Raw genomic sequence first — 27,229 nt, 5'->3', positions numbered from 1 at the left:
TCAACATCCCCTATTAAGAGCTCTTCAAGGGCTTAGTGGGGCTTAATCGGGAATCGGGTAGAATCATGGAGCTGCCTTGATGAACATGGTCAGTACCAGGAATCCATGCACGCCGGCCGACACTAGTACTTTTTGACTCAGGGCTGCCTCGTTCCTGCCCCGGCCCGAAAACCCAGCCCCAATAGTGCCTTCAGCACACTCCCACAGGTGCTACAGAACAATGTTAGCTGATAAATTGGTGGAGGGAGGAAGTTCTTTTCAATACAATTTGTTATGGGCCAGGGTTACATGGAATTCACCTGACCCACAACTTTTAATAGATTGTGGTATGAGAGCACGGCCCACTCTACAGGTGTGGTACAGCAGAAATGGAAAAGTATTTTTTAAAGCAAAACAATGTTTATTCTATGAACTCAAGTTAACCTTTTTAAAACATACAGTGAACATCTTAGCAACCATTAATTCAAATACAACCCCCAAAGACTACTACACTAAGTAAACCTTTAAGCTTTCCTTTTTAACATCTATACGACTTAAAAACAAAACCTTTATCAGAAGCTCATCAGGTTAAAGGCACTACTGAAAACATTTATAATTCTGAATTTACCAAATGATCAAGAGATAGTCTTTTGATGGCAGAGAGAACAGCAGTACACCTGCTTGGTCTGGCTTCAGCTCCAACACTGAAAACAAAACTAAAACACACCCTGCAGCAAACAGCCTAAAACAAAAGTAAAAAGCTGACAGACAGCCCAGCTTCACCCACTCTCTGACATCACTGCAGTAGTAAACACCCATTTCTTAAAGGTACTCTCACTACAGATATTTGTATAGACACCCATTTATAAACACCCATTTCTTAAAGGTACTCTCACATGACAATTCTCAACTTGAAGACACCAAGTTCAGGATGTTTCTTTGTTCCCTTCAAAAATGATTTCATGAATATAAACATTATTTACTGCATTTTCAAAGTGAGGAACATTTTATTAATCATAACAAGCAACGTCAGCAAGTGGGAACATAACAATTTCTATTTACTGGTGGTCAGTATTAGCATCAAGCAGTGGCAGGTGTTCAGTAAATAGCCCCTTACACTGTCCCATCAAGATACTTCAAACCGTCCCGATAACAGCACACGCTACTGTACCAATCTTTTGCTGTAGTCTGAGCTTGCTCGGAACAGGAATTGTACCACTCACACTCATTTTACACCAGCATTAGATCCAGCAGAGCATGATGAGTTTCATTCCATAAATCCACATATTTATATCCATATAAACTATCGATAATTGAATTAATGCATTCAAAGTAAACTCCAAAGTAAAATCAAGGTCACTGTGTGTGCATCCGCCCATTATTGTAAAAAAATAGAAAACCATAAATGCATTGGTTAATTTTGCTCTTTAAGACTAGTAAGCATGTTTCTAATTGGACAGTGACTGAACGATTTAGAAAAAAAAGATTAAAAGCTTATAAAAACCATAGTACTCTGAAGATAAAAATCATTATGAGAGGGAGAAGAAGCTTATAATTTATTAAAGTTAAGTCAGCAATTATTCTTGAAATCGGTATCCACTAGTTCATGACAGAGTTCCAATCACATGTACAAGCTTTTCGAGTCCTAATTGCAATATTCTTCAAGGAGGTTTTTCACCACCCACTGAGCGAATAAAATCCTCCTCATCTGTCTTAAATAGCTTGCTCTTCATTCTGAGGCTGTGTTCCCTGATAGTAGAACCCCCAGCCAGATGAAACATCCTTAGTCTGCACTAGTGGTAGCATTTGCAGACTGTAATTTACTCATCAGGGGCCAGGTATGATTACATTTGGGAGACTGAATAAGATGCAATTAATTTCAGGTACAATGCATTGAGGACCTTTAAGGAACTAAAGGAGAGGCCCACAGGAAATCCATACAAATGTCTTAATATTGTTTAGGTGCCTGGGCAATGAAGAAAAGTAGATGTTAAACTTAGTTTTGAAATTGGTAGCAAAAAAAATAAATTTTTAAAACTGCAGAGTCGTGAGTCATTGTCAAATGTGGTCGAAGAATGAAACTCTTTGTGAAAGATTACAAAGCATTTGGATAGAAATTAAATCATAAATGGTAGCCAAAACGAACTGACCTAAGGGAGGTCGTTCTGCTCTAATGTGCTGGTTTGCTGTGGGGGGTGAAAAAAGACCGTGTTAGGGGTAAGATAGTGGATGGGTTTTATTTGGATCTCAGTAAAATTTCATTCAGTTCATCTGGAATGGCTGGTACTGCAAATAAAGAAAGCGTGTATCAACCTTTATAATAGATGATGTAATTGGCTGGCCAATAGAACTCAAAGGATGGCATTACAATCAGTGCCAATAGCCTGCGAGAATGCAACCAGTGAAGTACACAGGTTTGTTTGTTGAGAAAGTGGTAGTGGTGGTGGCGGGGGGGGGGAGGTCTTTTTGTTTTATATCTTCATAGCTTATCTGTAGAGTCGCAAATATGTTGGTTACATTTGGTGCTGATAGTGGTTATGTGATTGTTTGGTCTAAAGTGCTGGATTAGGCTTCCAATTTCTGTGCTGACGTGGATTCCAATCTCAATGCTGTTAGAATTCGGGCTCCTTCAGATTCCTGGTGCAGACGTGATGAACAGTGTTATAGGTTTCTGTGATTCTATGATACAAAGCTAACGAAGGTGATAGCCTCCAAAACTGAACAGGATATGATACAGGAGGATGTGTATGAACATAAGAATTGAACAGCCATACGGCAGAGGAAATTCAAACATAGAGAACGACATTGAAACGTATAAATCTCTGACAGGGTTGGACAGACTAGACACAGAGAGGGTGTTTTCCCTGGGTGGGGAATCTAGAACCAGGGGACACAGTCTCAGGATACAGGGTGGACCTTTTAGAACTAAGATGAAGAAAGATTTCTGCACTCAAAGGGTAGTGAACCGATGGAATTTTCTACCATAAAAGGCTGTGTAGGCCAGTCACCAAATATATTCAAGAAGAGATACCTGTGAAGAGGGAGGTGGGGGGGATGCTTGTGTGGGGCGGTGGTGGTGGGGGGGGGGGGGGCGGAGTGCCCCAATGCAGGGGTCCTCTGTATCTCTGGGGGGAGGTGAAGGGTTTAGTTTGCGTGGATCGGGGCACCCTTTAAATCAAGAAGCAAGACGCAGTTAGATACAGCACTTAGGGCGAAGGGGATCAAAGGATATGGGGGAAAGCGGGATTAGGTTATTGAGTTGGATGATCAGCCATGATCATAACGAATGGCGGAGCAAGCTTGAAGGGCTGAATGGTCTACCTGCTCCTATTTTCTATGTTTCTATGGCGCATAGATCTCTGTGGAGCCGGCCTTGCCACAAAATCTGGAGTGAAAATTTGGGCCTACATCTGGAGAGATAAAGCTTTTCGCTGTTTTTCAGGCGGAACCTGACACTCAGTCAAATTTTGGGAACATCCTGCCCTATGTCTCTATGTTTACAGGAGTGCTTCACATGGGGGTCAAAAAGAAAAATCGAGAAAAGTACTATGATATAAATGGAAAGAAAATATTTCATATAGAAAGCAAGAGAGGCCTGGGGGTCCTGGTTGACAATAAATTAAAACTGGAAATATTGCTTGGTAGTAACGAGTAAAGCAAATCAGATGTGAAGATGAATCAATGCGTTAGTAATGAACCAAAATACTGAGGAATTGCTGAGTTGGTGCAACCACACTTTTAGAATGTTTGTATAGTTCTGGTGACCACAGCATAAAAATAATATTGTAACGATTGAAGAGAACAAGAAGAATGATTGAGGAAATGCAGAGATCAGCTGATGATAAGTGCTTCTGTAAATTGAGCACCTTCTCACTCAGAAAGAGAATTTTGAGAGATGATAATGATTGCTGTCTTTAGGATTTTAAAGGGACTAGAGAATATAAACCATGACGAGCCGTTTCATCCCGTCCTAATCGTCAGAACCAGAGTAACAGCCTATGCTTGAAAGGAGAAACGTTTTTAATCTAATCTGGCGCAACATTGTGAGGGTGGGAGTTTAATCTACCCCAAAATGGGTGGGGTGGACTTGGCGCAGGGTGTTAAATTGACAGCTGCATGTAATTCTGCCGCAAACCATGGAGAACTTCCATTTTACCCATGAAAGCATCCGAGTAACCCATTCTGGGTTTGTCATTATAAGATGTTATTGAGGTTCCATTTTGGCAGCTATTCAAATTTATCACTGGGCAGTCATGTTTTCCACAGTTTGGGGGATGTGAGAGCTAAAGGGAGACAGAAGCAGCCAGAGTAGCAGGCTAAGTGTTTTTTTATAGCACAGCTTATGGGCCAGAAGGAGCTGGTTGAGGAAATATAGAAATTAGATGGTGATGAGTGCTTATGTAAGTCCCCCCCGGTCCTCAAAAAATCTTCTGTGCTATCGGCTGACCCCCATGAGCCGCCACCATCCTTAGCTGAAAAGGTGATGTTCTCACTGGAAAAGGTCAGTTCTCACTGGGAAAGAGACGTTTGTTAAATTTGGCTTTCCCTCCCCTGACCCTCTTCCAGCAAACAAGCGCGCCCAATCCTTCAGAGGACATGTAAAACAAAGAAGCTGCCAAATGGCCTTTTCTAGTGGATAGAAAAGATTCCATTGCACTACATGAAGAAGAGCAGACAGGTTCATCCCAATATTTAGCCCACAACCAATATCACTGAAAAACAGATGAGCATTTCTACCACGGGCAGAAATGTATGGGTGTCCCACCAGGTGTGTTGGTGGGAAATAAAATTCCCCTGATGTCCTTCCAGCTGCCCCCTTCCACATTGGATGCCCACCCTAATATCTGCCCCCACACACCCCTTCCCAAATGTGCTATCTCCTCCCCTGCGCCCTCCCGGCAGTCGCTCCACCAAGACACCTTCAACCCAGCCCAACCAGCCCAACCCCTCTCGTCAATCCAGGGTCTCACTTTCCCTCCTTGTTGAGGTTAGCTGTCCTGAACTCCAATAATGAGAATCGAGGGACCACTTGTACTCGCAGTCCCGGCCACTGCATTGTTAGGAATACAGAGCTGTCAGCTAATCAGTTTGGCTGGCATTCTCTGAGGAACCACCTCTGCCAGAGCGAGTGATAAATGGCTGTGCGGCTTCTGTGATCATCAGGGATGTGACCCCTGTCGGTCCTTTGGGTGGTAGAGTGGGGAATCTTGCCATCTGAAAGATCCTGGGCCACGTTTCAAAAGTAGTTATCTTTGAGGTGTCTTAAGACATGAAAGACATAATATAAATGCAAGGCTTTCTTTATTAGTTTTCTAAATAGTGATCCAGTGCTGTCCTTAACACTTTGTGCTTGTCCTCTATAACCTGCAGCGACTTGAAGACATGAAACAAAATCTTTCCAGTCTATATGGTCACCATTTCCTATCTATGTCATTTCACAAAAACACCAGAGGCAGTCCTTCCCAAACAAACCAACGGGAAACGCTACAATGTCGGCTGAACCGCCTATCGTGAGAGAAATGAACAAAAATCTGACAAAAAAGAAGATCCACCGGAACTTCTAACCACTGACAGCTGCCTACTAAGTGTTAACGAACATTAGAGTTGGGACTTGCTCCAATGTAGGATCAGTTCCAACACATCACCTTCTATAGGGCATCTGTGATGTTTGTGAGTAGAGAAAGCATGCACCAAAATGGCTCTTCAATCAATAAGATTGAAGAATCCTCACAAGCCACATAGAGTCTAAATTAGGAAGAATAAAACTAGAAAACTGAACTAAATTTTAGTAATACAGAACAAGTGAAATAAGGGGCGCGACCTTCCGGGCACACTGCGCCAGAAAAGCAGCTCGCCGCGGCACAGCGTGGCCAGTGAAAGCCGGGAGACCCTGCTCCCAGAATCTAACCGGCTCGCAACGACTAGCGAGGTACAACGCAATCTTGCGAGTCGTTGCACGGGGGATTCCGCCCGCAATGGGCAGGAATCACTTTTTGTCAAATCTGCATCTTAGAACGAGGCAGTTAGCCTCCTCTAATGTGCAGAATCCCAAGCTACCTGAGGGTTTGGGATTCAATCCCTTCACCTCGGGGACCTTGGGCGAGTGCCGTTTGGTACTGGTCCCCACTAACGGAGACCAGACGAAATGCCACTCGTGGAGGTCTCCAAGGGGATCGGAAGCCCCCAGCTGCATGGCCTTTGGGCAGGGTGGTGCCCTGGCAGTGCTGGTGCCACCTGGGTATCCTGACAGTGTCACCCTAGCAGTTCACCTCGGTACCAGCCTGGAACTGCCAAGGTGCACAGGTGGCACTGCCAGGGTGCTAGGTTGGCACTGCCAAGCTGGCATTTTTTGCGCGCGCGTGGTTAGGCCGGGGTACCCTCCCATGTTGCGTTCGGGTTGGGGGGATGGGGGAGGACGGGGAAATTTTTCAGGGCCTCGGAGCTCCCCATTGTAAAAAAACAGGGCTGTGTGTGGCCTTGGCTGCGCGTTCCCCGTTTAGGTCCCTTATTCAAATTGATTCGCGTTGAATAGCCACGTGTTTCTCGGCACTGCGAGTGCCAGGAAACACACGTTAAACGTGCTCGTTTGGGACTTTGTTCCTTTTTGGGAAGATCCCGCCCAAAGTCTGCACAGATGGGATTAAGAGAGGGAGACAAAAAACACAAACAAAACAAAGTGCAAAACTGTATATATTGTTTGGAAGGGAGCAAATGCCTTCCCGCTATTTAAGAAAGGAGGGAGAGAGGGACCTACATATCTGTTAACCTTATATCAGTAGTAGAGAAAATGCTAGATTCTATTGTAAAGAATGTGATAAATAGACACTTGGATAATCATGATGTGATTGGGCAGAGTCAGCATGGATTTACGAATGGAAAATCACATTTGACGAACTTGTTGAGAGTTTTTTGGGGCTGTTACTCACAAAATTAATAATGGAGAATTGACGCATGTAGTATATTTGGATTTTCAGAAGGCTTTTGATAAAGTCCTCCACAAGAAGTTAATGAGCAAAATATAAGCACATGTGACAGAAGGCTATATGCGGGAATGGATTCAGGATTGGTCACAGGCAGAAAACAGAGAGTAGGAATAAACGGAACATGCTCACATTGCCAGGCTGTGGCTAGTAGGGTGCTGCAAGAATCAAGTACTTAGGCCCCAGCTGTTCACAATATATACCAATAATTTGGATGCAGAGACCAAATGTAATATTTCCAAGTTCACGGATGATACAAATCTAGGCGGGAATGTGTGTTATGAGGAAGATGGAAGAGGGACACGGGAGGATTCGGACAGATTTACTGAGTGGGCGAGAATTTGGTAGATGGAATATTATGTGGAAAAATGTGAAATAATCCATTTGGTAGAAGGAACAGATGTGCAGAGTATTTCCTGAATGGTAAGAAATTAGAAAGTGTAGATGTACAAAGGAACCTGGATGTTCTTGTCCATAAGTCACTGAAGGCTAACAAGCAGATACAGCAAGCTGTTATGAAAGCTAATGGAATGATAACACTGAGTACTGGAGGAGTGAACTTTTGGGTCAATTATAGAGGAACTTGGTTAGACCGCACCAGGACCACTGTGTGAAGTTTTGATCCCCATACCTCAGCGGGAATATCATTGTCACAGAGTAAGTGCAATGAAGGTTCACCAGACTTGTTCTAGGAATGGCTGGACTGTTTCATGAAGAGAGATTGGGCAAACTGAGCATGTATTCTCCAGAGCTTCGAAGAATGAGAGGTGATCTCATTGAAATCTACAAAATACTTAAAGGAATAGACAGGGTGGATGCAGGTAAACTGTTTCCCTTGAATGGGGGTTTAGAACTAGGGGGGCACAATTTCAAATTAAGGAGGAAACCCCCACGATGAGGTGAAATTTATTTACACCGAGGGTTGTGAATCTTCGGAATTTTCTACCTCAGAGGGCAGTGGAAACTCAGACGTTGTGTATGTTTTTCTTCAGAGGGAATGAGCTTATACATTTGAAAAAAATAACTTTTCAGAGTCAAAGAGCTTGTTCAGAAAATTGTCACACCATTAAAAGGCCACTTACTCCTGAATGCACCAGTTCCAAACTTTTTCACCATTTTAGAATTTAACCAGTGGAAAAGTACAAAAGCTCCATGTTGTTACATTCATTTGAATGCCAAGTCTATTGGTGAGGACTTCAACACCACACTCTTTGGAAGAACAGGGCATATCGGACAGCCAACCCTGAATTTCCGCATTTAACTGCAGATATGCATATTCCACAAGCTGTTGTCTAATTTACTCCCTAGTAACGGTGAACACTGATAGCCTTGCCATTATTATTACACCAAACTCTGGGCCAATGTAACTTATATTTTAACAGAAGTTTGTCTTTTAAATATTTTTACCTCTCCTAAAAATTCACTCTCTTCCTCTCGAACGCGTGCTTGGTCCCACAGTGTGATTTCTAACATCCGTTCTCGAAATTCTCTCCGATGAACTGGGGAATAAATGAATGTCTGGTTCCACTTGGGCTCAAGTGTTTTCTTCACTGTTTTTGTTCTTCGTTTGCTTTTGTCACTGGCAAACAATCATAGGACAGAAATTAGGACTGTAAGCAGAACTTCTAAACACATATTAAAAGGATACTTATTCATTAATTCTTGATGATGTGGATGTCTCTGTGATGGCAAAAGACATGCCTCATGCCAGGCACGTAGTAACATGGCCCTTCATGCAAAGATCAGCTCAGTGGATGCTCCATTTCAAAGTTTCCCTTAGTCCTTATACATTTTTAAGCCCTGATGGGAGTTACACAGAGGTGGATAGGCATGAAATCTCACGCCACCGGCTGCCGTGTCAGCTTCCCAACTCCGTCCTGCCCACGGACAGTCAGGGTGGGCAAAGCTGTGGTGGGGGGTGGGGGGGGGGGGGGTGGGCAGGGCTACCCATTCACAACAAGGCGGGTAGCAGATGAAACTATTTAAAAGCCTATTAAGGTCGATTTTGGGGGGATAACTAGGATTCTCTTGTCTACTTGGCTTCAGTTGCAGGTTGTCCTGTAGAGGGGGTCCCCCTCTCTCCCACAATGGTGGTTGGGTTGCAGAGGGCTTGTATTATTTTAAATTTTAAAAAGTTGGAGAGAGGGTGCCTCCATCTTGGAGAGGTGGGTGGTGGGGAGGGGGGCGGTCCCACTCCCTCTCTTATCTAAGAGGGCATCATGGTGCTGCATTGAGAATTTATCCATTGCCCTTAATTGGGGGGCAAGCCTTACCTCTGATCACTCTTTAGGCAATTAGTGGGAAATCACAGGTGGTGACTTTTTCCCCAGAGTGCGGGCTTCCGATCGCTGTTTAGTCAGGGTCCTGAATCCCGCAGGGAAAATACTTGTGCCAAATGTAATCTTCAGGGGAGGTAGAGGATAATTGGAACAGGGTACACATATGTAAATCAGAACCAATTTTAATATCATAAAAATATCGAAGAGTGCATTTTTACATTATACATGGCTACATCCACACATAATAGAAACTTGCAAATTAATGTTGGTAAGTTATTTGACTGTGGAAAGACACCAACAAAAGTATTATCCTGTTTTCACTAGCATTTAAGGCTGCTATATAGCAATCAAGAAAGAACCCAGGCCAATCTTCCCTTCATTAGCCTGGGAATATTGAAACTAAGATGGAACTCTGGCAGCTACTCAGAACCCGCTCAGTTAATTCACATGACTCAACTGCTTACTGCTGTTACATGTGCATCCGGCAGGAGAGTCATCATCATGATGCATCATAATGATTTTTTTAGTGTCACTTTAATAAATGCTTAATTTCTTTCTGTTGTTAAAGACAGAATTACGATGTTCGATAACTTCTACACCCAACAGTGTGAAATTGAGGCTCGTGCTTTTTTTAGTTATGAAAGTAAAATGAGGAGACTAAAACAATTTCAGCAGTTATACATTAATAGTTATTTTATATAGAGTTATCACCAACTACTTAAACAGCTGAGTGTCTCTTAATAACACCGAGGCTGATTTTTGTTTACTGGTACAAGTCAGATCTAAAAGAGACAAAATTGTCCACAGTAGTTGTGCAAAATAGGCGCATGGTGACTTTGGCTTCAGCAGATTTCCATGTTGTGAGTTGTTAGGGTGTGATGGATTCTAATGCTGCTATACTCTGTTGTCACTACACTTGCAGCACTACTGCTTGAGCATCATGAATCAGCCTTGTATAAATTACAAATAAGACTTATCCATTAACTATACTGAACCATGCACATATAAATGAAATATGGAGTGGCACAGTGGTTAGCTCTGCTGCCTCACGGCGCCAAAGTCCCAGGTTCGATCCCTGCTCTGGGTCACTGTCCGTGTGGAGTTTGCACATTCTCCCCGTGTTGGCATGGGTTTCGCCCCCACAGCCCAAAGATGTGCAGGGTAGGTGGATTGGCGACGCTAAATTGCCCCTTAATTGGAAAAAAATAATTGGGCACTCTAAAATTTATTTTAAACAAAGTAAGTATTGTGGTGTTGGGTGTTCTGACACACAGAAGAGCCAACACAGTTGCATGTGGTACAACGCTTCTTTATTTAAACTCACTATTTACAACTTGGTCTTTGCACTCTGCACGTGGGGGGCTCCCTGCTTGTGGTGTTTCAACAGCTCTTTCTTGTTTCCTTCTCCCCAGACCTACTGACCTCCAGGTGTCGTGCTCGTGCTTTTTATGTGGTTGGTGTTCTTGTCTGTGATTGGTTGTGGTGTTGTGTACTCTGATTTGCCTGTTAGTGTGTCCATCATGATGTGTGTGTTTGAATATCATGACATCCCCCCTTTTTACAAAGATATGTGCCTACGTGGTAATAAATATGATCGTGACGTGAGTGCATCTAAGAGTGTGTGTGTGTCGTGTGCAGCATGTGTCTATGACGGAACTATGTACATGGGGCGATGTCGAGTGCGTCACATGAATCCAGTTGTACCATAACATAACAGAAATGCGAACGAGAGAAGAAGAAAAAAAATTTTGAACAGTTGTCCAGTCAGACGACATCTGGAACGATAAACAACAACAGGTTATCATGTAAAATTGTCCAACTTATTAAACATATGAACTGTATTATAAGTCCATTCTAATGGGTTTGCGACGAATTCGGGTTGACCGCCTTAAGGGTGGCTCAAGAACCACCGGCTGCTGTGCAGGCATGGCCATGGGTGGCGATGGAAAGGGCGTGATGTGCGGCAGCTCCACAAAGTCATCCTCGGAAGCCTGTTGAGGATCTGGCGTGTTGTGTGGCTGTGAGCGTGGAAGTCGGCGAAGGGCGCGCCGATTGCGGCGACGCACGGAACCATCCGGCATGCGAACCAGGAACGAGCGGGGAGCCACTTGTCGGAGGACTTCGGCCGGTGCTGACCAGCCACCATACGGTTGATGGACGCGTACTTTGTCTCCGGAGGACAGGGGGGGCAGGTCCGTCGCTCGTGTGTCGTACCGACCTTTCTGGCGATCACGCTGCAGTTGCATGTTCCGAAGAACCGCCTCATGGTCTGTTGTCGGTGCCAGGACGGAAGGTACCGTCGTCCTGAGGGAGCGACCCATTAGTAGCTGCGCTGGCGAGAGGCCCGTGGATAACGGGGCCGATCGATAGGCCAGCAAGGCAAGGTTAAAGTCCGATCCGGCATCAGCCGCCTTGCACAGGAGCCGCTTTGCGATGTGGACACCCTTTTCAGCCTTCCCGTTCGATTGTGGATGCAGAGGGCTGGATGTCACATGAGTGAAACCATATGCTGCGGCAAAGGATGACCATTCACGGCTGGCAAAACAAGGTCCATTGTCTGACATGACAGTCCTTGGAATGCCATGGCGAGCAAACGTTTCCTGGCAGGCCCCAATGACTGCGGACGACGTCAGATCATGGAGAGGCATGACTTCCGGGTAGTTTGAGAAGTAGTCTATAATAACAATGTAATCTCTGCCGAGCGCGTGAAATAGGTCAACACCCACCTTCGCCCAGGGGGACGTCACCATCTCGTGTGGTAGAAGTGTTTCCGGAGGTTGCGCTGGCTGAAACCTCTGACAGGTTGTGCAGTTGAGCACCATGTTGGCTATGTCTTCATTAATACCCGGCCAATATACCGCCGCCCGGGCCCTTCGTCTGCATTTTTCGACGCCCAAGTGGCCTTCGTGTAGTTGACGAAGAATCATCTGGCGCACACTGTGTGGAATGACGATCCTATGCGATTTCATAAGGACCCCGTCTATATTGGTGAGATCATCTCGCACATTATAAAACTGGGGGCACTGCCCTTTTAGCCACCCTTCCGTCATGTGGCGCATCACTCGCTGCAGCAGAGGGTCAGTCGCCGTCTCTGCGCGTATGTGGGCCAGACAAGGATCATCAGCTGGCATATTTGCTGCTGTCAGAGTCACGTGTGCCTCAATTTGACGCACGAACCCCTCCGCATCTGGTGGTGTGCTCACTGCTCGGGAAAGAGTGTCCGCCACTATGAGTTCCTTCCCCGGAGTGTAGATCAGTTCAAAATCGTACCTCCTGAGTTTAAGTAAGATGCGCTGGAGGCGAGGAGTCATGTCGTTCAGGTCTTTGTTAATGATGTTGACCAGGGGGCGGTGGTCAGTTTCGACCGTGAATCGTGGCAGGCCATACACATAGTCGTGGAACTTGTCCAGTCCAGTTAACAAGCCCAGGCATTCTTTTTCGATTTGCGCGTAGCGCTGTTCGGTAGGGGTCATGGCTCGTGAGGCATACGCAACCGGGGCCCATGATGACGTGCTGTCTTTTTGCAGGAGTACCGCTCCAATACCAGATTGGCTGGCGTCTGTTGAGATCTTTGTAGGGCGAGTCGCGTCAAAGAAGGCCAGCACTGGTGCCGTGACCAGTTTGTGCTTGAGCTCCTCCCATTCCCGCTGATGCGACTGGTGCCAGTTGAATTCCGTCGATTTTTTTACGAGATGGCGCATGTTTGTTGTATGAGAAGCCAGGTTGGGAATGAACTTCCCAAGGAAGTTGACCATGCCCAGGAATCTTAAGACAGCCTTCTTGTCAGCCGGTCGTGGCATGGCTGTGATGGCGCTAACCTTGTCTGCATCGGGACGGACCCCGGACCTTGAGATGTGGTCCCCGAGGAATTTCAGCTCCGTCTGGCCGAAAGCACACTTCGCACGGTTGAGACGCAGGCCATTTTGCCGTATGCGGGTGAAGACACGTCGAAGACGATGCATGTGTTCCTGCGGAGTGGTGGACCAAATGATGATATCGTCCACATATACACGTACCCCTTCGATGCCTTCCATCATCTGCTCCATAATGCGGTGGAATACTTCAGATGCCGAAATGATGCCGAATGGCATCCGGTTGTAGCAGAATCTGCCAAAAGGGGTGTTGAATGTGCATAGTCTTCGGCTGGCCGGGTCCAGTTTGATCTGCCAGAATCCTTTGGACGCATCCAATTTAGTGAATATGGTGGCTCGCGCCATCTCGCTGGTGAGGTCTTCTCGTTTCGGGATGGGATAGTGTTCCCGCATGATGTTGTTGTTCAGATCTTTTGGATCTATACATATACGGAGCTCGCCAGAGGGCTTCTTTACACAGACCATGGAGCTGACCCATGGCGTGGGCTCCGTGACCTTGGATAGGACCCCTTGGTCCTGAAGAATCTGCAGTTGTGCCTTGAGGCGGTCTTTGAGAGGCGCAGGAACCCTGCGAGGTGCGTGAACGACAGGGATGGCGTCCGGTCTGAGTCGAATCTTGTACGTGTGTGGCAATGTCCCCATGCCTTCAAAAACCTCCTGGTTGTGAGCGAGGAGGGAATGGAGATTCGCGTGGAACTCAGCATCCGGGAAGTCGGATATCTCATCTGGAGAGAGAGACATGATGCGCTGTACCAGGTGAAGGACCTTACACGCTTGTGCGCCCAGTAACGAGTCCTTTGATGAGCCCACAACTTCGAAGGGGAGTGTGGCCGTGTACCTCTTGTGAGTCACCTGTAGCTGGCAAGATCCTACGGACGGGATAACGTTCCCGTTATAGTCAACCATCTTAAGCCGGGATGGTGTGATGGGTGGTTTGACCTTCATGGCCTGGACTGCAGAGTAAGCAATCAGGTTGGCGGATGCGCCGGTGTCCAGACGGAAGGCGACGCGCGATCGGTTGACCGTCAGGGTGGCACACCACTCATCGTCTGGATTGATGGCATTGACCTTGTTGACATCAATGACGGCAACTTGGAAGTCATCCTGGTCATCTGCATCACTTAACTGGAAGTCGTGATGCGTGGGCTGGACGGTCCTGACTCGTGTGCGAGGTTGTCGAGGATGCGCCGGATCCATGGGTTGAGCCGCACGACAGTGGGCTGCGTAGTGGCCTATCATGGCACATCTGTTGCACTGTCGGTATTTTGCAGGACATTGCCCTTTTAAGTGTAGACCTCCACAATTGCTGCACGTCATGACGTCACGACGTTCGTTGCGCCACTGCGCATGCGCAGTGCGATCTTGCGGTGTGCGCGCCTGCGTAGTGCGTCCCTCGTTGTGGCCGTTATTTTTGGCGCGCACCTGCGCGGGAGACCGCGAAAAGCGCGGGAGGCGGCCGCTGTCGTCCGGGCCGTGGGGCGGGAAGAAATCAACGGCCTGGATGCGTTCAACGTCGTGGGCGGCCTGGCTTGCCGATTCGACGGCTGGGGACCCCCTCCGTGCCAACTCGGACGCCTGAAATCGGGCAAAACGGCAGGTAGCATTTTCATGGAGGACACAGGCTTCCACAGCAGACGCTAAGGTGAGGCTCTTTATTTTAAGAAGCTGCTGGCGTAGGCCACTAGAGGCAACGCCAAAAACAATCTGGTCCCTGATCATGGACTCTGTAGTGGTGCCGTAACCGCAGGACTGGGCTAGAATCCGGAGGTGCGTCAAAAAGGGTTGAAAAAGCTCCTCCTTACCTTGCAGGCGTTGCTGAAAGATGTATCTTTCGAAAGTTTCGTTTACTTCAGTTTGAAAGTGCTGGTCCATTTTGAGGATGACCGTGTCATATTTGGCCTGGTTTTCGCCTTCCTCGAACACCAGTGAATTAAAGACATCGTTTGGGTGGGGGCCTGCGTAGAAGAGGAGCATTGCAATCTTCGAATCATCCGAGGCATTCTGTTTTTCGGTGGCACGGATGTACAGGTCAAATCGCTGCCTGTAGAGCTTCCAGTTGGTGCCTAGGTTCCCCGTGACTTGCATCGGCTGCGGTTTGCCGGTGTGGTCCATGTCCAGAATGGCAGGTTAGTAGGCAGGTATCGATCCACTCCTGTACCATGTGGTGTTGGGTGTTCTGACACACAGAAGAGCCAACACAGTTGCATGTGGTACAACGCTTCTTTATTTAAACTCACTATTTACAACTTGGTCTTTGCACTCTGCACGTGGGGGGCTCCCTGCTTGTGGTGTTTCAACAGCTCTTTCTTGTTTCCTTCTCCCCAGACCTACTGACCTCCAGGTGTCGTGCTCGTGCTTTTTATGTGGTTGGTGTTCTTGTCTGTGATTGGTTGTGGTGTTGTGTACTCTGATTTGCCTGTTAGTGTGTCCATCATGATGTGTGTGTTTGAATATCATGACAAGTATGGAGACAACTCCATACTCGGTCTTTACACAATGCCACTCATCGCTAGACTGGTCCTAGCTCTAGGTCATGTGCCTTCTTACATCCTTTGCATGGACGGAACGGTACTCAGTCTCATGTTAACCCTTTTGGTCCCAGATCCTTCTACTGCAGGGTGCACCTTGGTAGTCAACTTTGTGTCAAACAGTACCTCGTGTGGTTCAGGAGCCCAACTCTGGCACATCAATCTCTGCCATATTTGTTAAGGATGGTGCAAGATTCACAGGCCTGTGTTCCTCTGGGCTCTCTTGGCCAGCTGAGCTTTCTGTTTCTGCACATTTGTTCAATGCCCCCCCCCCCCCGGAAACAGTCAATACTCTAATGTCACACCGTCTCCCAGTTGCCTGTGTCAGTGCCTGTCATCTTTCTATCTTGCTTGGAGGCGGCCTTGTATTGGAGATTTAGATGTCCAGCAGGTTGTGGCCCAGTGCTCAGCTCACCAAACAGGAATGCCTTTGGATATGAGGCCGCCATCCATCTGATGAACATGGCCGTGGCGCAGACTTCATTGGTTTAGGGATGAGAGTATGCTGATGGAATTAGCACACAACAGAGTCCCTGAATTGGTGACCTTATTCTGTCAGGAGATGCTGAGGATACACCTGAGACAGCAAAGGTGGAAACTGTTCAGCCTTTTATTTTGTTTCGCATATATTGTGAAACAATCACTACTGTAAAGGTATGCACTCAGGATGCAGGCTTGTGTGACAAATATCTAGTTCATGTTTCATGCTAATATTTTCGAGGTAATCCAGGAAGATTGTTGTTTTGAAGGTAAGGTAGCTAAAATGCTGTGCTTTCGAGATTGGCAGAACACCTAAAAGAAAATGACAGTTCAGAAGGTTATTTATGGTTGTTTAATAGAGTCTGAATGGAAGAGATGGAGCCATAAAACAGCAGGTGGGCTTTCTTGGCTGGAGAACTGAAGATGAGATGTCTACACTGTTTGCAAAGTGCAGTCCAGAGAGATATTTTGTTTTGGGAGTTAGAGCTAGATTAGTTTAAAAGTATTCCAGGAAACATGAATGGCTACATCGTGAGTGGATCTGACGAAGGTTCTCTGATTTTATTTTATCTGCGTGTTGGCTGGGAGAGGGAAGTTAGTTGTAGTTTGAACTTTGTGTGGTTTGCAGCTCACAGAGAGGTCCTGGGAGAAGTTTGGTACAGTTGGGCGTAGGGGATGACCTTGGGAGCTGAGAAGATGCCAAAATGTTGCTGGTTTTGTGCTGAAGAAGGTGAGGGTTCAGAAGATGCCATGGAGTCCATTTTGTGCTCACTAAACCCAGGAGAATGGATTTTGGAGAACCTGAGATTCAGCACCAGCAGAGAGAAGCTGATAGTCTGTTAATTAGAGCCAATAATTAGAGGTGGAGATGCAACTTTATGAATCCGATGGAACACAGTCTTGGGAGGAGAGATTGGATCATTGGGAGGAGAGCAGTTATTGAGGTAGTCCTAGTCAAGGTAGTTTTTGAGGGAATTCAACAAATTCAGAGGCTACATCTTCAAAAGTGAAGAGTTGAAATCTCTATTGAGGGAGACAGAATTTTAGTGAGATATATATTTAATGACTCAGTGGTTACTGATGTCCGGGTGGATTGTTGAGAAATCCATAGGACGTGTCTTGAAACATCTGCAGTTTAATATGCAGTGTGGTGTGTTTGATCACAGTTTGCAGTGAATTCTTATTTTCCTCATGTTAATTCTGAATGTTAGAGAATAAGACAGATATTGCAGATTGTTTTATTTTTTTGACTTTGTACAGTAAAGTTTATTTGTTTGTTTAAAACTGTGGAATCTTGTGGAGTTATTCTCTTAGTAACTAGGATTTCAAACTTCAATTAAAACGTCACTGGTCCCTAATCGGACTGCAATACTTGGTAAAATCACAGTTTAATTTTCAATCCCAGGTTGTAGTTTTTCCACATTCTGTTAATGAACTTGGACATAACAGCTGCATATTTTGCAAAGTGTGTGTTGAGTTCAGTACCAAGTGACAGATAGCTGGTGATTGTCAGGCCTCTAGATATGCGAAGTTATCGGCAACCTCCGAGGTCATATTGTCAATACTGATAGATGGCGGTGTAGCAGTATCTTGGACTGTCACAATTCCTGATGCTCGTTACACTTGTGGAAGGGTTTTTCCATTTGCCACTGAAGGTGTTCCTTGGGATGGAATGCTAGTGAAGCATAGTTGGCGTACAGCAACTCTCTGATGAGAACTTGGTGCATGTTTGTCCTGAATCTCGAGCGAGCAAGAATGAACAGCTTTCCATCAGTTCAGCTATGTCAGCAAACATCCTTTGCAGATGAACTGAAGGTTGACAGCAGCAAAGAGAAGGATACATGAAAGGTGCCAGATGAAAACTCTGTTTGATCCCCACTTCAGATCTCTTAGAGCTCTGATGTCCGTCACTGCTGTCCTTACCCATCATGTTACAATAAAAAGGGACACTGAGCAGCTTTAGAAGGCACCCAATTTTCTCCAGCAGCTTAAATAGACTGGCTCTGCTCACATGGTTGAATGCCTTGGTGAGATTGATGAAGGGAATATGTGGTGGACTCCTTTGCTCACGGCATTCCTCATGAGGCTGCCAGTCTCAGACATTAATGCCCTCTGCTGATCTTCCAGTTTTGAAATCACACTGGGATTCAGGATAGATAGGTTCAACCAAGATCTGCAATCTGACACGGGCAATGTGCTATTTTTCCCGCAATGCTCAGCGGGGTGATGCATCGATAGCACGGTAGCATAGTGGTTAGCACAGTTGCTCCGCAGCTCCAGGGTCCCAGGTTTGATTCCCGGCTGGGTCACTGTCTGTGCGGAGTCTGCACGTTCTCCCCGTGTCTGCGTGGGTTTCCTCCGGGTGCTCCGGTTTCCTCCCACAGTCCAAAGATGTGCGGGTTAGGTGGATTGGCCATGCTAAATTGCCCTTAGTATCCAAAAAATGTTAAGTGGGGGTTACGGAGATAGGGTAGATACGTGGGCTTCAGTAGTGTGCTCTTTGTAGGAGCCGGTGCAGACTCGATGGGCCGGGTGGCCTCCTTCTGCACTGTAAATTCTATGATTCTATAGCTGTTGCAATCGCTGTAGTCGCTCTTGTACTTGCTCGTGGTCACAATATTTGCATCATGCATATCCAGAGGAACTGCTGCCTCCCCCCAGCAGAGACATAGAAGTGCTGGTTTTCCGTGCTTGATGAGTTCCGGTGGTACAGCCGCAGCACCTAGAGCTTTACATATGGTACGTGAGTCAATAACTTTGCTAAGCTCCTCCATACTGGGTTCAATATCCAGCTCTTCTCGATAATGTCTTGGGCTTCCTCAAGGGATTTTATTTGGCCCAGAGACAAACTCATGGTAGTAATCCGCTCATCTCTCCAATTGTTTATTGCAGTTGGCGGTGACCTCCCCTGCTTTTGTTTTCAATGGACCTGTTTTCTTTGCTGATGGGCTGGTTGCCTTTTTGATCCTATCATACGTGTCCCAATATTGCTTGTGCCAAAGGACATCTGCATTACGGGGAGATGATAGTGGAGTGGTAATATCATTAAGCCAGTAATCCACAGACTCAACCTAATCGCCTAACAATACAGGTTCAAATGGTAGCTGTTGGAATTTAAATTCAATAAATAAATCTGGAATGTATAGCCAGTCTCAATAATGGTGACTATGAAACTATCACCACCTGGTTCACTCATGTCCTTTGGGGAAGGGAATCTGCCATTCTTACCTACTTTGGCCTACATGTGACTCCAGACCCACAGAAACAAATTGACTCTGAAATAGCCTAGCAAGCCACGCAGTTCAAGGGCAATTAGCGATGGGCAACAAATGTGGCCTTGCCAGCGAGAACCACATTCTATGAAAGGATAAAAAAAAATGGCATGTGCACTTGGGGGGCAGCACGGTAGCCTTGTGGATAGCACAATTGCTTCACAGCTCCAGGGTCCCAGGTTCGATTCTGGCTTGGGTCACTGTCTGTGCGGAGTCTGCACATCCTCCCCGTGTGTGCGTGGGTTTCCTCCGGGTGCTCCGGTTTCCTCCCACAGTCCAAAGATGTGCGGGTTAAGTGGATTGGCCATGATAAATTGCCCTTAGTGTCCAAAATTGCCCGTGGGGTTACTGGGTTATGGGGATAGGGTGGCGGTGTTGACCTTAGGTAGGGTGCTCTTTCCAAGAACCGGTGCAGACTCGATGGGCTGAATGGCCTCCTTCTGCTCTGTAAATTCTATGATAATGATCTATGATATTCTGGCAAGGTTGTAACCAGTCATCATTGGCACTGTGCCTACCAGTCTGGAGGGCCTGAACTATCCACCCATCAGGCATGTGCACTTGGCGACCTGAAAGCAGGTGTGAAATGTGTTCCTGGCCCCGGAACGTAATTCCATACTGACTGGCCATTAACAGGCAGCCAGCTTGAAACACGCGCCGGGAAAGGCTCAGCGCTGCCAGGGAGGGTGGGAAGAGGGCAGCCGCTGAGAAAAGCGAGGGTGCGGGCTTCAGGGTGACAGTCGCAGCGGAGTTGTCTGAGGGAGCTGCAGACCCGTGGAAGATAAATTTCGATGGACAAAGCTGTGCACATTCTAGCAAAAATCTCAGTCCCAGATCCCTTTTTAAATTTTATTTTAGCACGGCCAGTTCATCCAAAACTGGATCAAGCGAAAAGGTAAAGGCCAATTGGCCCGCCCGCCAACTGTAAAATTGCATTTAATTGACCTCCTAATGGTTTAAATTGCCTGCTTGATTGTTGATGGGCGCACTGCCAAATCTGGCACGTGTGCACCAACAGAGAAATATGGTGATAGTGCGCGATGACATCTGGACACGCGCCTAATGACTTCTCAAGGCGCTTCTGGATTGGGCGCGCGCCTGCCTGAGCAATGTAAATTTTTGGCCGAGGATTTTAATTCACCCAGCTCTTGGTACATTCAGAGTCTTGTGCTCAGATCTCCCTTCAAATTAGCGGAGCAAATTGCCTAACTTCAATGATAGGTTCCATTACATATTAGCCTTGAAACAGTCAACATTTTTCTGCTGTTGCTTCACGAATATTGAGTGTGTTTCGAAGTAGGTTCCACTTAACGCCCTTACCATGAAATACCAGACAGCGTCTGTCCAATGAAGTCGATGAATTGTTGGTTCTTTCTGGGTAGGCAATATGGCTGACGTTGATATGAGAATGCCTTTCTGCTTCGAACAGAAATGCTTCAAGACTCACATTCTAACCCTGGTGGACCAAGGATTGATCTGTATTGTGTTGAGCGCTGTGATAGCTGTATGTGTGAATTGATAGCCTATTTTATACAATGCTGAAGGGCAGTATAAAATACACTACTGATTTACTATAAAACCATTTGACATGAATTTTATCAGAAATAGTTCAGAACTGATATAAATTCTGTCAGGATCGTATGCTAAATCACTCGAATTTCCTGGGTCAGCTATAATCAGCCACAGTTCATGGTGCAAACTTCCATTTGTGTGGGATGTTTCCAAAGGGTGGGAATGACAGAATAGAATGGGAAAAATTGAGGCCTTACAAAGATAAAACAGCATTAGAATCTATTGCAGCCTTTGCAAAGGTGGAAGGGGAAGAGGGCTAAGAAATTACAGGCAGGCAAAAGCAGAGGGAAAGGAAACTCAAAAGTGTATAATAGAGTTTGGAAGCAGGTGACAGAATAACCCAGCAGTTAACTTCCTGTTTGGTAGTTTCTGAAATTCAGATAATGCTCTTTGATGTGGTTATGCGGAGGGATGCCCTATGCCACATATCATCCCCAACAGTTAATACTTCAAGGGAAGGGATGGAAGTAGGCCTGAATGCACGGCTAACAAAAGTCACTGGGTTTGTAAGTACTCAGCTGGGCGATAGCCGCAGATGTCCGAGCAAGAGATGATACAGTTCCACCTCTGGGTCTCCATTCATTACGTGGCACATTGAATGCCAATATGGCTGATGTATCTTGGTCAGTGTGGCCGATCAGGCCTTACTTCTTTTCAGGCATAACGTTTGAAGTAGGACAATTCATCCTCACTGAATGCTTCTGAAGAAACATCCAAAACTGTGGATGGAGTTTCAAGGGCCATCAGTGGGCAGAAGAACATATGGGTGGACCTGTAAATTAGAGCACCGTGCCATCAGCAGGTTGCCCTTCACCACCACCTACCAATCTGTCCCTGCCACAATTTAAGGGGCAGCGAGGGAGGCAACTGGTGTGCCACCTGCCCGTGGCCCAACTGAGGCCCTTATGTGCACAAGTAGCATATAAGTATGAAGCAGGGTAGGCCATGAAGCCCTTTGAGCCTCCTCCACTTTCAATATGATCATGACTGATCCTCTATCTCAGTGTCCTACTCCTGCAATCCCCCCATATCCCTTAACACCTTTAGAGTCTAGAAATCTATCTATTTCCTTCCTAAATACATTTAGTGATTGGCCTCCATAGCCTTAAGTGGTCGAGAATGCCACAGGTTCACCACCCTCTTGAGTGATGACATTTCTCCTCATCACAGCACTAAATGCCCTACCCCCTATCCTGAGACTGTGGCTCCTTGTTCCAGATACCCCAGCCAGGGGAAACAACATCCCGACACCCAGTCTGTCCAGCTCTGTCCAAAACTGCATACATAACACTCCAGGTGGTCTCACCAAGGCCCTGCAGCAAGGCATCCTTGCTTCTGTGCTCACGTCCTCTTGCAGTGAAGGCCAACATATCATTTGCCTTCCTAAATGCTTGCTTTACCTGCATGCTTGCTTTCAGTGAATGGTGCACTAGGCCAACCAAGTCGCTTTGTACGGCAACATTTCCCAATCGATCACCATTTCAACAATACTCTGCCATCCTGTTTGTCCATCCAAAGTGGATAACATCTCATTTATCCACGTTCTACTGCATCTGCCATTTACCTTCCCACTTGCTCAATTTGTGTCAGTCACCTTGAAACCTCTTAACTTCCTCCTCACCACTCACATTCCCATCAAATTTCAGAAACTTTGAAATGTTACATTTGATTCCCTCATCCAAATTATTGATAGATATTGTGAATAGCTGGGCCCCAAGCACTGATCTGTGCTGGACCCCACGAGTCACTGCCTGCCACTTCAAAAAAGACCCATTTATTCCTAATCTCTGTTTACTGTCTGCTAACCAATTCTCAATCCATGCCAGTATATTACCCCCATTCCATGCGCTTTAATTTTGCTAACTAAGCTCTTATGTGGGACTTTCATATAATCCTTAAAATGCCATTCGGTCCATTGAATCTGCACCGACCCTCTGAAAGAGCATCCTACATAGGTCCACTCTCCCCGCAACCCCACCTTAATGTTGGGCAATTTAGAATGGCCAATCCACCTAATCTACACATTTTTGATGTGGAGATGGTGGCGTTGGACTGGGGTGAGCACAGTAAGAAGTTTTACAACAGCAGGTTAAAGTCCAACAGGTTTGTTTCGATGTCATTAGCTTTCGGAGCGCTGCTCCTTCCTCAGGTGAATGAAGAGGTATGTTCCAGAAACATATATATAGACTGATTCAAAGATGCCAGACAATGCTTGGAATGCGAGCATTAGTAGGTGATTAAATCTTTACAGATCCAGAGATGGGGTAACCCCAGGTTAAAGAGGTGTGAATTGTGTCAAGCCAGGACAGTTGGTAGGATTTCGCAGGCCAGATGGTGGGGGATGAATGTAATGCGACATGAATCCCAGGTCCCGGTTGAGGCCGCATTCATGTGTGCGGAACTTGGCTATAAGCTTCTAATCGGCAATTCTGCATTGTCGCGCGTCCTGAAGGCCGCCTTGGAGAACGCTTACCCGGAGATCAGAGGCTGAATGCCCTTGACTGCTGAAGTGTTCCCCGACTGGAAGGGAACATTCCTGCCTGGTGATTGTCAAGCGATGTCCGTTCATTCGTTGTCGCAGCGTCTGCATGGTCTCACCAATGTACCACGCTTCGGGACATCCTTTCCTGCAGCGTATGAGGTAGACAACGTTGGCCGAGTCTCACGAGTATGTACCGCGTACCTGGTGGGTGGTGTTCTCACGTGTAATGGTGGTATCCATGTCGATGATCTGGCATGTCTTGCAGAGTTTGCCATGGCAGGGTTGTGTGGTGTCGTGGTCACTGTTCTGAAGACTGGGTAGTTTGCTGCAAACAATGGTTTGTTTGAGGTTGCGCGGTTGTTTGAAGGCAAGTAGTGGGGGTGTGGGGATGACCTTGGCAAGATGTTCATCTTCATCGATGACGTGTTGAAGGCTGTGAAGAAGATGTCGTAGTTTCTCCGTTCCAGGAAAGTACTGGACGACGAAGGGTATTCTGTCGGTTGTGTCCCATGTTTGTCTTCTGAGGAGATCGGTGCGGTCTTTTGCTGTGGCGAGTTGGAACTGTCGATCGATGAGTCAAGCGCCATATCCCGTTCGTACGAGGGCATCTTTCAACGTATGTAGATGTCTGTTACGCTCCTCCTCGTCTGAGCAGATCCTGTGCATACGGAGGTCAACTGGTCCATGGGAGTTGAACTAGGAATATTCCTTGTCACAATGGACGTCTCGGCACTCTATACCAGCATCCCCCATGATGACGGCATTGCTGCAACTGCCACAGTACTCTACACCGACAACTGCCAATCTCCAGACGCAATTCTGCAACTCATCCGCTTCATTCTGGATCACAACGTCTTCACCTTCGACAACAAGTTCTTCATCCAGACACACAGAACAGCCATGGGGACCAAATTCGCACCCCAATACGGCAACATCTTCATGCACAAGTTTGAACAAGACCTACTCACCGCACAGGACCTTCAACCGACGTTATACACCAGATACATCGATGACATTTTTATCCTTTGGACCCACGGCGAAGAATCACTGAAACGACTACACGATGACATCAATAAGTTCCATCCAACCATCAGACTCACCATGGACTACTCTCCAAAATCAGTTGCATTCTTGGACTCACTCGTCTCCATCAAGGACGGTCACCTCAGCACTTCGCTTTATCGCAAACCCACGGATAACCTCACGATGCTCCACTTCTCCAGCTTCCACCCTCAACACATTAAAGAAGCCATCCCCTATGGACAAGCTCTCCGTATACACAGGATCTGCTCAGACGAGGAGGAGCGTAACAGACATCCACAGACGTTGAAAGATGCCCTCGTACGAACGGGATATGGCGCTCGACTCATCTATCGACGGCTCCAACTCGCCACAGCAAAAAAACGCACCGACCTCCTCAGAAGACAAACATGGGACACAACCGACAGAAGACCCTTCGTCGTCCAGTACTTTCCCGGAACGGAGAAAGTACGACATCTTCTTCACAGCCTTCAACACATCATCGATGAAGATGAACATCTTGCCAAGGTCATCCCCACTACTTGCCTTCAAACAACCGCGCAACCTCAAACAAACCATTGTTTGCAGCAAACTACCCAGTCTTCAGAACAGTGACCACGACACCACACAACCCTGCCATGGCAATCTCTGCAAGACGTGCCAGATCATCGACATGGATACCACCATTACACGTGAGAACACCACCCACCAGGTACGCGGTACATACTCGTGCGACTCAGCCAACGTTGTCTACCTCATACGCTGCAGGAAAGGATGTCCCGAAGCATGGTACATTGGCGAGACCATGCAGACGCTGCGACAACGAATGAACGGACATCGCTTGACAATCACCAGGCAGGAACGTTCCCTTCCAGTCGGGGAACACTTCAGCAGTCAAGGGCATTCAGCCTCTGATCTCCGGGTAAGCGTTCTCCAAGGCGGCCTTCAGGACGCGCAACAACGCAGAATCGCCGAGCAGAAGCTTATAGCCAAGTTCCGCACACATGAGTGCGGCCTCAACCGAGACCTGGGATTCATGTCGCATTACATTCATCCCCCACCATCTGACCTGCGAAATCCTATCAACTGTCCTGGCTTGACACAATTCACATCTCTTTAACCTGGGGTTACCCCATCTCTGGATCTGTAAAGATTTAATCACCTGCTAATGCTCGCATTCCAAGCATTGTCTGGCATCTTTGAATCTGTCTATATATATGTTTCTGGAACATACCTCTTCATTCACCTGAGGAAGGAGCAGCGCTCCGAAAGCTAGTGACATCGAAACAAACCTGTTGGACTTTAACCTGGTCTTGTAAAACTTCTTACTGTGCACATTTTTGGACTGTGGGAGGAAACCAGAGCACCAGAGGAAACCCACACAGACACGGGAGAATGTGCAAATTCCACACAGATAGTCACCCGAGGTCGGAATTGAATCCAGGTCCCTGGTGCTGTGAGGCAGCAGTGATAACCACTGGGCCACTGTGCTGCCCCAAAAGGTTTATCAAACTTTATCAAAAGTTTTCTGAAAATCCAAATACACCACATCTGTGACACAGGGACGCGGATTCAAATCCGGCCTTGGGTGACTGTTTGTGGAGTCACATTCACGGTTCCTCGTCCTCCAGGGTCCTCCAGTAATACAGGCAGTAGCTAGTGATCCTGGTGTGGCGCAGAGCTGCTGGCCTCCAATTAGCCAGCTGCTCTTTGAGGTGGGACTTCCTCTGGGAGACAGACGGGAGTGCCACCTCTTACTATCGCACAAAAAATTAAAGTGGGGCAAGATAGCCATTCAAATGCGAGCTGGGCCTCAAATCTTATGCTAGAGTCAGTGTATAAGCCAGCTCCATGTTTCATCATGTGTTCACAGAACCTAATGGCATAAATTGGCCGACTAGCAGATTCCTTTAAGAATAAAAGCCTTTGCCTGCACTACTGAAGTCTAGTCTGCTCATCTCTGTCTGAGGATTTGTGTATACTGGGATTTGACTTAAACCACCTCATGTGCATAGCGTACTGTATAACACCTTACTAGTTTCTGTATGGTAGCTCAATTGATACCATTAAAGTTGTTTGAGCAGATAAAAATTTCATCAATTGCCACATAAGGCTATGAGAATCGGAGTAGGAAAAAGGTGCAGAAATTACCATATTAAGTGAATATTCTTAAGAAAACCTTTAAATGTACTTCTGCATATTAAGTACCATTTATCCACCTTGGTTGGGCATTTGTACATGCAGGTAATGGGATACGACTCGCACCTCAAGCGGGATGTGCAACTGAGGCTGGCCTAGTATATTAGCCAATTAAAATGAAATGAAAAATCTAATTACATCACTTCTTGAATATTATAAAACTACTATAAAGGTACCTTTCTCAGGGCAAAGATTCCGGTCTCGCCGAAATATATGTAACACGAGGTAAATCCTGCAGGGCTCACCGAGCTGTACACTTCATTCCCAATATGCACACTAGACTGGTTGCGTGAATTCACAAAATCTACCCTTACAATTGGTGTACTCTAGGGGTGTGATCTACTGGCTGTGTTACCCCCGAAAGACAGTGCGGCACTGCGCAATGCCGGTAGATCCCTCTTCCAGGTTCTACCTGGCTCGTCACGCCTCGCGAGATCTAACACAGTCTCGCAAGACATGGCTGTTAAATCCCACCATTGTGGGTGGGTCACTTTTTTGGCAAGTGTTCATATTAGTGAGACAGGTAGTCTCACTCTTTTATGCATTCCCACGATTTACTCAAGGCG

General features: G+C 46.5%; 1 protein-coding gene across 30 annotated transcripts in view; it reads right to left on the bottom strand.

Annotated features, from left to right (window-relative positions):
* The window catches only part of rims2a (regulating synaptic membrane exocytosis 2a), a 1,580,193-nt gene that overhangs the window by 690,680 nt on the left and 862,284 nt on the right, over positions 1 to 27,229 (bottom strand). For all 30 annotated transcript variants that reach the window (XM_072467178.1, XM_072467182.1, XM_072467181.1 and 27 more), the window contains one exon: positions 8,367 to 8,538. In XM_072467178.1, the coding sequence (XP_072323279.1) occupies positions 8,367 to 8,538 (172 nt within the window). The remainder of the gene's footprint in view (positions 1 to 8,366; positions 8,539 to 27,229) is intronic.

Source organism: Scyliorhinus torazame, chromosome 11 (genome assembly GCF_047496885.1).
Source record: "Scyliorhinus torazame isolate Kashiwa2021f chromosome 11, sScyTor2.1, whole genome shotgun sequence".
Classification (NCBI taxonomy): Eukaryota; Metazoa; Chordata; class Chondrichthyes; order Carcharhiniformes; family Scyliorhinidae; genus Scyliorhinus; species Scyliorhinus torazame.
Note: the sequence above shows the minus strand (reverse complement) of the source record. Positions and strands in the feature narration are given on the sequence as shown.